This window comes from Aquila chrysaetos (genome assembly GCF_900496995.4).
Source record: "Aquila chrysaetos chrysaetos chromosome W unlocalized genomic scaffold, bAquChr1.4 W_unloc_2, whole genome shotgun sequence".
NCBI lineage: Eukaryota > Metazoa > Chordata > Aves > Accipitriformes > Accipitridae > Aquila > Aquila chrysaetos.
In genome coordinates this window covers 4,611,530-4,624,070 of record NW_024470322.1, presented here as the reverse complement: position 1 = coordinate 4,624,070, position 12,541 = coordinate 4,611,530, and the positions used below count along the sequence as shown (strand labels likewise).

Sequence of the window (12,541 nt, the reverse complement as noted above, 5' to 3'; positions counted from 1 at the left end):
CTGTGGCTTAATGACATGATGCAAGGTTCATATTGATATGTTCACTTGTACTTGGGCAAGGTTAGCTTGGTTGAATAAATGTTGATTGTTGTTTGAATTCCCCTGGTGGTGTTTCACCTTAATTCTGACAAAGGAAATCCACGAACCTGAGTTGCTCCAATTTTGGGACGTGACAGAAGGCCAGCTCATCTTAAAACAAGGTGGAAACCAGGGCATTCTATATACTCCAAATTCCTCCAGTTACAACTACACATAGCATTATTTCCTGCAAAAATTGATAAAAATTTTTGTTTATATACATACCATATTCTGCTCTAGAGACAGAAGTAATGGCAGATGAAAGGAGCATTATTTTAATGAAATGCTTAAACAGCTTTAATATGAAATGTATATAAAGATATATATAAAGGTATATAAATACTTAATATAAAAAGTAGTGTTCATACTACAAGAGGCACTGGTAAAGCTGGGATTTTTTCAAAATAAAATAAAACTTTGATTCTCAGCTCCAACTTGATTTCCACTCTGGATCCAACAGCCCAAGAGAGGCAAGGCTGCTGCAGCTCCACATCCCCAGGTCTAACCAGTAGCAAGGCTGAAGATGTATTCCCAGTAGGCATACACACACAGAGCACACGTATACACCACATATATACATATATACATGGCAGGCCACACAGATCACAGACAGACACTCAGAGCACACACATGAACACAGACAGCACCAACAGCCTCATCCTGCTCCCCTCTCTGGCTGAGCAGGATGGAGGTCCACTAGTGAGAATATCTATACATATGTATAATGTGGATCCCTCCAGCAGCTGGGCTCAGACTCTCAGTCTGCCCAGTACCTGTCTCTGAATCCCTGTCTCCCCAGTTGCTGGCACCTGGATATATGAGCCCCCTAGGCCACAGCCCTACTCCAGTTGCTGGAACTGATTGTCTCACACACACATCCAGAGCTGGCTGGGACTCCCCTGGTCCCCCAGTAGCCAATTGTGGAATGATTGCTGGAAGTGACTTATTCATATGTCCCCCTTTTAAGGGAAGGTAAACCTCCAGAGTGGAATGCGGTGGATATACATGAAATCTGTTCCATAATAATTCCCTAAGCAACATAATCTGCAACCTTAGATGTTAGCAACACCAGGGGAGCTTGGTATGCTGACTTTGAGGAACAACACGGAGGGTGGAGCAGAGTGGAGACACTGCGGCCAGGCTCTGTGATATCATCACAGGGATAGGGAACTGGAACGATAGGAACAAGAACAGTTGGTCCCTGCACTGAATCCACTGAAGCAAGGAGGTGAAATAATGGGGGTTCTGTCAACCTAATGCCTTACTTCTGATTTATATCATAAGTGCCCGGTTCTGGAGTAGTGACACACTAAATCATGTCCTCTGGGTGAACTTTGCTCATTATAATCTCATTATAATACCAAAACACACCTCCATCCCAAAAGCTACCTGCCTGCAAGGTGCGACTACCCCCATGAGCATGTGCTCTGAATTTTCTCTAGCATATACCTTTAAAAGTAAAGCGAGGAGATTTTACACCAATCATAATAAAGGTATGTATGACTAGAGTCACTCAAGCTCCACCTAAAAAATAAGAAAATATAAAAGGGCTGAAGGGAGGAGGAATGCTAGGGAAGACACCATCATAGACAAGTCGGGAGGACATCGCTGACTTCTGGGATCAGTCGGCGGGCTGAACGTCTCTTCCCCCCCATAGGGACGCCTATTGGGTAAGATTTGAACCCTCGGTTATACCGAGTGCTTTGCCGGGAAACTTAGAAATCTCTATAGAGTTTTTCCATAATTTAGTGTGCTTGTAGTCGACTGTATTATTATTTGCACGTGCTTTGCATACAGTGTATTTATCACCGGCAATCCAAAAGAACCTGTATTCTTGTTGCTTTAATAAACTGTACTATTCATTAAAATCTAGCCATGATAGTTTGTTCAACACAACTAAATTGAAAGTACAATACACTATTAGTGCATCCGTAATCATGGTAGTTCAATAAATTGATCGCAACTGGACTTATAGTACTGAATTGGACATCACTCAGAATGTAAGCCTGGCCACCCCCAGCCCCTCTATCTGAGGACAAGCTGGAATGCAAGGGGGTTTATTTTTTGCCAAACTTCTTCACACTTTAACGCAACACCAATCCCCAGTGGTCTCACCCTTAGAGAGACACACACACACACACCCCTGGCTCCCAGGCCACTTCACCTACTCACCAGCTAGTCTGGCTTGATCTTTGCTAGCACTCACACACTCACTTGCACACCTGCACTCACTCCAGTTGTTAGCATTACAGTCATATGGGCCTGTGACCCCTGGTCCCACCCCAGTGGCTAACACTTGGTTTCACTCACTCTGGTCTTTCCAGTCACTGGCACCCAGGCACCCAGTCCCTCCAACCTGCAGTCCCAACCCAGTTGCTGGCACCCAGACCCTCACTCACTTCAGTTGCTTGCACCACAGACACACAGGCTGCTATGACCCAAGGTCTCACTCCAGTTGCTGGCAGTCAAGTCCAGTCACTCCAGTCTCTCCAGTCACTGGTACCACAGCCACACAGGCCCTCTGACCCATGGTCTGACTCCAGTTGCTGGCACTCAGGCCCCAATACACACTCACACACATACACAGTGCATAAAGAATCCCTCACCGAGGAAAGAGTAAGAAAGGAATTTAATAAGAAGATAGGACAGACTGCACTGATCAGGTGCAGGGTATGACTAAACAAATGCACCGATCAGCACTTATTTACATGCAATTGGCCCTTTTATCCCCTTATCCCTCTATTTTCCCCACACTTGTTCCTCCCCAAATCACCTAAATCCCTCCCCTTTCTCACCATTGGCTCCTCCCTCAAACAAACCATAATAAATCCTGTGCAATCACAAAATGCTCTTCCCCTGCATCCCATAATGTGTCCCATACCTCTAGGCAGCAACCCCTTTCAGTCCAAAAGGTGCTCTAGTGTTGACTCATCTTGATAGATGTCACATCTGGACAATGGGGCTAAGGGTCTCCTGGGAGAGGCCCAGATAGGGTATCCGTTCCTCCTTAATTTGGGTTCTTGCCTGCCCTGGGAGCTCTGTGCTCCTCTGGGCTTGTGGAGATAGGCCTTTGATAAGGCCCATCACAGAGTTGATGATAGCTCCTGTGATGGACCTGGGAGGAGCTGGGGCAGGGTATTATTATTTGGTCTTTCCCCCCCTTGTCTTTCTGGGCTCCTTTGTGGGTTTGCAGACAACCTTTTATCACAAAACCTAACAGTGTTCATACTGTAAGAGTCACTGGTAAAGCTGGGATTTTTCAAAAGAAAATAAAACTTTGATTGTCAACTCCAACTTGATTTCTGCACCCAGCAATTAAGAAAGTTAAGCATATATATTTTCTGTCAGTAGCTTGCAGGAGAGGAATATATAATTAGTACACCTAAAAAGTTTTCTTCACTCTCATATGAAGTTACCTAACATAATTTTGATGTATTATGTAAATGGGCACAACTATTCAAAAATCATTCTGCTGTTTAAAAATTATTTTAAGAGATAACCTAGAGGCACTATAATTTCTGTCAGCAAAGTTGGCAGAATGAGCCAACTGCATGGAGCTTCATACACACACCCCCACCACCACCCCCGCCATGTAACAACAGTTAAGATATAAAAAGGACTTTTTAAAATGCGGAACTCTTGCCTAAACTCTGCCAGATAAAAATGTTAATTAAAATGAAAAATATAAATAAAACCCAAAGCTACTAAAAAGGTATTTCAAACTCTTCAAATGCACTCCTCTGAGGCATGAGTGCTCCTCACATCCATTGGAAATGGCTTGGAAGGACTTGTGTTTATCACCAGGAATACACAGTACTTCTGGGATGTTTCAAAAGCAACATACTGAAGAAGAGATGCAATATATAGTCAATACCAAAAATTGTTTCTGAAGTTGGAAAATCATTGTTAGAGTAAAAATTATGTCTGTGTAGAAAGCCCTCACGATGTCTACACAGTATTCGAGCTCTTCAAAGCAGGGCTTGATGAGGAAATTAACTGATTCACAGGTCTTACGCTGGTCCTTTTTATTGGGACCCATTTCATCTTGATAAATGTATTTAAAGAAGGAGCCTGAAGGGAATATGGAAGTTCAGGGGTTACTTGAGGGTTCTCTTTTCTTTGTTTTGTTTTTTAAAAAAATATGCATTCTGTTTCATGTGGTAGATGTCAGTCTTTCTAATCATAAAAAGAATTAATATTAAAAGAATTAATCTTAAAAAGAATTATGAAGAATTATTAATTAAATACCCACGTTGTCAACTGCACCAATTAAGTTCATAACTGATGATCTATTAACCAGGAAATGCCTACCTTCCTGGTCCAGCCAAGCTAATGGAATTATTCCTTCAAGGCTGGAACTTAATTTCCAAGGATACTAAAGCATTAAAATATGTGGGCTAAGGATCAGCTCTTGAAGGAAAATGTAGCAGCTTGGACATCAAAGGAAAGATTCTGGAACAGCTTCTGTTTCAAAAATTTGGGTACCTCATCTGAATAGCCTTTTTTAACCCTCATAAGAAAATTACGTTCTTTACATGAAATCTAGTTGTGCTGGCTCCTTGCCATTTTGCCAGTTGTACAATAACTACATATTTAGGCATGAAATAGCTGTTTTGTTACTTCAATCAATTACTTCACACCATGTCTCTAGAAAGGAAGTAATTTGCAGACCAAGAGACTAGAGCTATAGTTAATAAACTAGAGGTCTCTGCAATCCAGAGATCCAGGAAAAGGCTAGTTGATCATGAGGTCCTACATTTTAGATATGAAGGCAACAAAGCTTTGAAGGCTGTACTCAACAGGGACCACAAAGACATGAAAACCATAGTGCATCTTGTAAGTGAGAAAGACCAGCAGAGGGCTTCTGGAATTTACTGATCTGTGAATCAGTTCTATGAAATTTAAACTAGACACAATGCATTACAAAAATGTAGAAATGCTTAAGACAACCATCTCTAAGTTATCTAATAGAGTGATTTCATGATATCCAACTTAATTTTTCTTAATTTTGTTCCATTAGTCTTAGTCACTTTCCCCGGTAGAACTTTAAGGAAGGGATCTTAATCTCTGTCATTTATACTCTTTAGATATCACAGACAGCTATATTGCTCAGATTATATATGCTTGCTTCTTTTATGCTCTGATAGTCAGTTTTAAATCTACTCTGAACTATTTAATCTTTTAAAAAATCCACCCAAACTGTTCTGGCAGCTACGGACTGCCAGAGCTGAAAGGGCATTGAGCCCAGACAGCCATGCTCTTTCATGAGCGACCAAAACAATTTCAGTTTCCTCCTATGCCACCTGGATATCTCCTAAAACTGAAGCATTCTCGCAACTAATTCACTGCAATAGGGCAGTTGCTTCTCAACAGGCATGAGTCAGAAAAGTACAAAGACAGATGGAAAATCGTAACTTTCATATCGTAAATTATTTGTCTAGAAGACTTTTTTTGGACTTCTCTCAACTGCTGTTCTCTCATTTTCATCCTGTATGCCAATAATAATTTTCTAACAAGTACAACTGACTCACATGGGGTGGGGGTGGGGTGGGTGGGGTAGAGCTATTATTTTGTGGTTTACAGCCCACAAGTGCTGCTTTTACCACTTGCCATTTAACTTGTGTCTTTTAGATAATTTCCTCCAAGTTGTATTAGTGTATCATTTTCTAAATTTGAACCTCATTTTATGACTTTCAGACCAAATATCAGTTTTTTTCCAGGTTTCTCTGTATTAGTGATAACTTCCTTTTCTTCCAACATACAACCATTTACAAACATTACCAGAATAGATTTTGCCCCTCTGCATTGCTAATGATTGGGATAAACAAGCTCACAGCTCTGTGTGAAACCTAACAACAGACACCTCAAACCAATCCAATACATTATTAATTATCTCTGCCTCGTACTCATCATCTTTTGGCTAGTCTCAGTCTGAATTTGAAAGCTATGATATATTCGCAGATTGCATTAGTTCAGATCTGACATTTTCTCTATAGTCCAAGTTTTAATTAGTTTTAAGAGAAACGTGTCAAGACACTATATTGAATATTTTCCTGAAATCCAAATGTCACAGAAGTTAAAATGTCAACTACTCATTTTGCAAATATATCCTAAAATCAAAATGAGCAAAATTAATCCTGCACAGTGTATTATTTGTAACAGCTGTTTTGTGAAAGCCAAGACTGTATTCTCCATGATTTTCTTTTTCCTCTTATTTTTACATTGCTTTACTAAAAGAAAAAACAGTTGTCAAAACCACACTTTAATATAAACATAAATTGATACTACCACTATTTTTACCCCTTTTACCTAGCTGTTATGTGAATTTTCCATGATATCTACCTGAAACAACCCTCCTGTTCTCATCCTTCCCTCTCCCACCTCCAAAATATCATCATTAGCATATAATTCTATTATATTTTGGAGGAGTGTAGTGGGTTAACCTTGGCTGGCTGCCAGATGCCTAACAAGCCGCTCTCTCACTTCCCCTCCTTAACAGGACAGGGGGAGAAAATAAAATGAAAAAGCTCATGGGTTGAGATGAGGACAGGGATATCACTCACCAATTACCATCACAGGCAAACCAGACTCAACTTGGGGAAAATTAATTATTTAATTTATTGCCAATTAAAAATAGAGTGGGATGGTGAGAAAGACAGACAAAACTAAACCCTTCCCCCCCCCCCCCCCCCCCCCTTCTTCCCATGCTCAACTTCACCCCTCTGTTCCCGACTCTTCTACCTCTTCCATCCACCCCGAGTGGTGCAGGGGGGATGGGGAAAGGGGGTTGGCATGTCCTGGTTTCAGCTCGGATGGAGTTATTTGTCTTCCTAGTAGCTAGTACAGTGCTATGTTTTTGAGTTAGGCATGAGAAGAATGTTGATGTTTTCAGTTGTTGCTAAGTAGTGTTTAGACGAATGTCAAGGATTTCTCAGCTTCTCATGCCCAGCCAGCAAGAAGGCTGGAGGGGCACAAGAAGTTGGCACAGGACACAGCCAGGGCACATGACCCAAAGTGGCCAACAGGGTATTCCATACCATGTGATGTCCCATCTAGTATATAAACTGGGGGCAGTGGGGGCGGGGGGATCACCACTCAGGGACTCACAGGGCATCGATCGGCAGGTGGTGAGCAATTGCACTGTGCATCATTTGTATATTCCAATCCTTTTATTATTACTGCTGTCATTTTATTAGTGTTATCATTATCATTATTAGTTTCTTCTTTTCTGTTCTATTAAACCGTTCTTATCTCAACCCACGAGTTTTACTTCTTTTCCTGATTTTCTCCCCCATCCCACTTGGCAGGTGGGGGGAGTGAGTGAGCGGCTGCGTGGTGCTTAGTTGCTGGCTGGGGTTAAACCATGACAGCATCAGTTCATAACACTTTGTCTCTGCCACTCGTTCCTCCTCACACTTTTCCCCTACTCGAGCGTGGGGTCCCTCTCACAGGATACAGTCCTTCACAAACTGCTCCAGCATGGGTCTTTTCCATGGGGTACAGTCCTTCAGGAAAACACTGCTCCAGCATGGGCTCCTCTCCATGGGTCACAATTCCTGCCAGGTGCCTGCTCCAGCATGGGCTCTCCACAGGCTGCAGCTTCCTTCATGGCATATCCACCTGCTGCAGCATGGGGTCCTCCACAGGCTCTGGCGTGGTACTCCATGGACTGTGTATTGGTTTTGTGTGGCAAGGTTTTGGTAGCGGGGGGGTTACAGGGGTGGCTTCTGTAAGAAGCTGCTGGAAGCTTCCCCTGTGTCCGACAGAGCCAATACCAGCCGGCTCTAAGACAGACCCGTCGCCGGCCAAGGCCGAGCCAATCAGCAACAGTGGTAACGCCTCTGTGATAACATATTTAAGAAGGAAAAAAGTTGGGACAGGCGGTATTCGGCAGCCAGAGAGAGGAGTGAGAACATGTAAGAGAAACAACCCTGCGGACACCAAGGTCAGTGAAGAAGGAGGGGGAGGAGATGCTCCAGGCACTGGAGCAGAGATTCCCCTGCAGCCCGTGGTGAAGACCATGGTGAGGCAGGCTGTCCCCCTGCAGCCCATGGAGGTCCTCAGTGGAGCAGATATCCACCTGCAGCCCATGGAGGACCCCACGCCGGAGCAGGTGGGTGCCCCTGAAGGAGGCTGTGACCCTGTGGCAAGCCTGCTCTGGAGCAGGATCCTGGCAGGACCTGTGGATTCATGGAGAGAGGAGCCAATGGAGCAGGTTTTCTGGCAGGACTTGTGACCCCGTGGGGGATCCATGCTGGAGCAATGTGCTCCTGAAGGACTGCACCCCGTGGAAGGGACCCATGCTGGAGCAGTTCGTGAAGAACTGCAGCCCGTGGGAAGGGCCCACGTTGGAGAAGTTCGTGGAGGACTGTCTCCCGTGGGAGGGACCCCACGCTGGAGCAGGGGAAGAGTGTGATGAGTCCTCCCCCTGAGGAGGATGAAGCGGCAGAGACAACGTGTGATGAACTGATCGTAACCCCCATTCCCCGTCCCCCTGTGCCGCTGGGGGAGTTGGTAGAGAATCCGGGAGTGAAGTTGTGCCCGGGAAGAAGGGAGGGGTGGAGGGAAGGTGTTCTGAGATTTGGTTTTATTTCTCATTACCCTACTCTGATTGATTTGTAATAAATTGAGTTAATTTTCCCCAAGCTGAGTCTGTTTTGCCCATGACGGTAATTGGTTGAGTGATCTCTCCCTGTCCTTATCTCGACCCACAAGCTCTTTGTTATATTTTCTCTCCCCTGTCCAGCTGAGGAGGGGGAGTGATAGAACGGCTTTGGTGGGCACCTGGCGTCCAGCCAGGGTCAACCCACCACAGACTGCAGGGGGACAACCTGCTTTTTCATGGTCTTCTCCATGGGCCTGTACAGTTTTGGCTGGGATAAAGTTAAATTTCTTCATAGTAGCTTGCATGGGGCTATGCTTTAGATTTGTGGTGAAAACAGTGTTAGTAACACATCCATGTTTTAGCTACTGCTGAACAGTGCTTACACAGAGTCTAGGCCTTTTCTGCTTCTCACACCACCCTGCCAGCGAGTAGGCTGGGGATGGGCAAGAGGTTGGGAGGGGACACAGCCAGGACAGCTGACCCCAACTGACCAAAGGGATATTCCAGACCATATGACGCTGTGCTCAGTATATAAAGCTGGGGGAAGAAGAAGGAAGCGGGTGACATTTGGAGTGATGGAGTTCGTCTTCACACTGTTATGCATGATGGAGCCCTGCTTTCCTGGAGATGGCAAAACACCTGCCTGCCAATGGGTAGTAGTGAATGAATTCCTTATTTTGCTTTGCTTGAGTGCGCGGCTTTTGCTTTACCTATTAAACTGCCTTTATCTCCACCCATGGGTTTTCACACTTTTATCCTTCCAATTCTCTCCCCCACCCCTCTGTGGGGGAGTGAGTGAGCAGCTATGTGGGGCTTAGCTGCCTACCGAGGTTAAACCATGACAGGGCTGCAGGGGAATCTCTGCTCTGGTGCACCTCCTCCCTCTCCTTCTTCACTGACCTTGGTGTCTGCAGTGTTGTTTCACATTTTTTTCTTGCTCCTCTGTCTCACAGATGCTGCACAGTGTTTTCACCCCTTTCTTAAATATGTTATCACAGCGGCACCACCAGCTTTGCTGACTGGCTCAGCTTTGGCCAGTGGCAGGTCTGTCTCAGAGCCAGCTGGAACTGGCTCTGTCTGACATGGGGCAGCTCCTGATCTCTTCTCACAGAGTCCACCCCTGCAGCCTCCTCCACTACCAAAACTTTGCCCTTTAAACCCAATACAAGAAGTATCATTTGAAGCAGCAAATTATCCTAGTACAACATTCTGCCTTTTTTTTCCTCACTTCTGCTCACTACTCAGTTATTATTATTATCATCATCATCATCATAATCTTAAATATTCTCATCAAAGAAAGATTTATTAAAAACAATATTGTGAAATACTTCAGTATGTTTGGTACACAGGTGGTTTTATATTCCAGAATAAATATAAAATGCTAAAGAGATATCATTTATTCAATCTTCAAAAGATATATACAAGTCTTTAAAAGACCATAAAAAAATACTAACTATTGTGTAATAGTAAAAATTCTACTAGTAGTTAAAAAGTGTTTAAGAATCAGGACCTAAATGGTTATAGTCATATTAGATTCACCAGATGAAAAGAAATGGTTAGAAGCATGGTAAGACTATATATGGAGATTAACAATGCTCAAGAGAATGAGAACTGCACATATATGACAGTAGGATGTAAAATACTTGACTGCTGTGTATTTAGGATGGCTCCATTATTCACAATTGGAGGTATCAACAATAAGTTAGAATATCATCAAAAAGGAGCACCATCGATGCATTGTCTAACATGCATATTTATTAGAGAAAATAGGGGAATCTTTCTCAGTGTAGTAGCAAATCAGAGAACAGGGTAACAAATCATAGAAAAAATAATTATACTACGGCATGTAAAATGATATAGCAAACTGGCTTGCACAGGATTAGAAATCTATGCTGATCAATGTAAAGTGATAGTCAAGGTTGTCACTGCTTTTTATTTTAAACCAACATATTTATTTCACTTTCACATGCTTGAAAGTTATGGAAGAAAAAAAAATGATGGGGAAAACATACCTCTGATAAAAATGTCTGGGCTGATTTCTGTGCTCCTACATGGAGCAGATATTCATATACGTACAGTGCTAATCTGAAAAATAAACAAGACAATATTTAGTATTGTGCATTTGTTTGTTCCTCTTTTTAGAAACAAATAATTTCAGAAATCAGTGTTGCACACTGTTTCCTTTCAGAAACCATTATGCACCGAGCATGTCAAATCTATTATCTATACTGAACTTTTAAAACTAGAACATGTAGGTCAATCTGAGCAGAGGTGTTTAAATAGTAGTTAATTAAATATTATTAAAAAACCACATTACTTGATGTCAATATTTTAAAGATTGGTGCCCAGTTAGCTAACAGCTAACCTACTCCTGCCTATTTGCCCGCTATAGCATGCTTACTGTAACTATAATATATTCATACTGCAACCCTGATTATTTTTCCAGTTCAAAATTTTTACATGTAGAATGTGTCAAGCTGTGAGCACATGTGAATAATGATCTATGTTTATTGAATGAACATGCAAACTTCAAGCTGCATCAGGAAAAGTAATTACAGAATCCACAACACTACTGTAGTATAACCACATCTCTTAAGCAGAGTGTAAACATATTTTTAGATTTATTCAGACATGCATCTTTGAGTTCTGATGACATCACAGCTACAGATTATTGTCACAGTTCCAGAAGGAGCTTCAGAAAAAGTTATCTTCAGCAGGCAGGCAAATCTCCAAGTAAATCAATAGAGCTGGCACAGGGATCTCATTGCAAAAAGAGGGACTCATACCCTGAATGGCTATCCACTAGACCTTGGGCTGAGAATGCCTTTTAAAAAAACCAAGAACAGGTGAGCAGTAACAAACACCAATTTCTATTAATATAGGCTAGATCTGAGTTAGAAAACTAAACATGTAGCACTTCCTATTCTGCAACCGATTCTCTAGAGACATTCCTGTCTGTCTGCATTTTTCAAGTCTTTCAAAATGAAATCTCATTTATTGAGATTTTCATCTCTGTTTAAAATAATGATTTAATAATAATGCTTAGAAATTGTAATTCTAGTATTTTACAAAACAGTTGTCTATTAGTTTGTATTAAGCCATATGAATAAATACAAATAAATGCAATAAATACATATGAATAAATACAAATAAATACAAACAGTGTGATAAGGAGAAAGCATTTAAGTTATTCTAATGGAGCATGGTACTATTCATTGCTCAAATGCCTAACAGCTCAGACATGATACAGTGATATGCTTTTTCTAAGTACTGTGAAGAGAGAGAGGATCACTTATTCTAGCCTCTCATCTCAAAAGCACAACTGGATCTTTCAAAAAAAAAAAGAAAAGTCAAATCTTGTTGACTTAATACTTTCCAGTTCAACTATGATTCAATTTTTAAGCAATAAATGGTTATAGACAAAATCTAAGATCAGAAAGATGTAAAAGACAGAGGAAGAACTCTACATAATAACCAAGATGACTTGTACCTAGTAACCTAGTAACACTTTAAAATATTTCATTTGTCTTCCAAGATGCACATTTTTTTGTTCTTATCAAAACATGAAGCCTGCAGTCCAGATAAAAGGATTTGTGTGATCATATGCTTTCTATCCCACAAAGGAAAGCAAAAAAGCACCAGAACCAGGTGTTTATTGCAGATACACCACCTTCATAAGTCTGACATCTATTAAAAACTTTAGCGAATACTGCACTATGATACCCAAATCGACAGCACAATACTTTAATATCATAAAAGATTTGTAAGTATCATCTAAGGACTCCTGGATTCTATCTGCAAAACACAGCACATGCCAGCAATCTTCCAGTATAACTGAATATCACTACCCTGCATGCA

At 41.9% G+C, this 12,541-nt stretch overlaps 1 protein-coding gene across 4 annotated transcripts in view; it reads right to left on the bottom strand.

Annotated features, from left to right (window-relative positions):
* The window catches only part of LOC121232957 (single-stranded DNA-binding protein 2-like), a 204,359-nt gene that overhangs the window by 158,372 nt on the left and 33,446 nt on the right, over positions 1–12,541 (bottom strand). For all 4 annotated transcript variants that reach the window (XM_041121524.1, XM_041121522.1, XM_041121525.1 and 1 more), the window contains exon 2: positions 10,696–10,768. In XM_041121524.1, the coding sequence (XP_040977458.1) occupies positions 10,696–10,768 (73 nt within the window). The remainder of the gene's footprint in view (positions 1–10,695; positions 10,769–12,541) is intronic.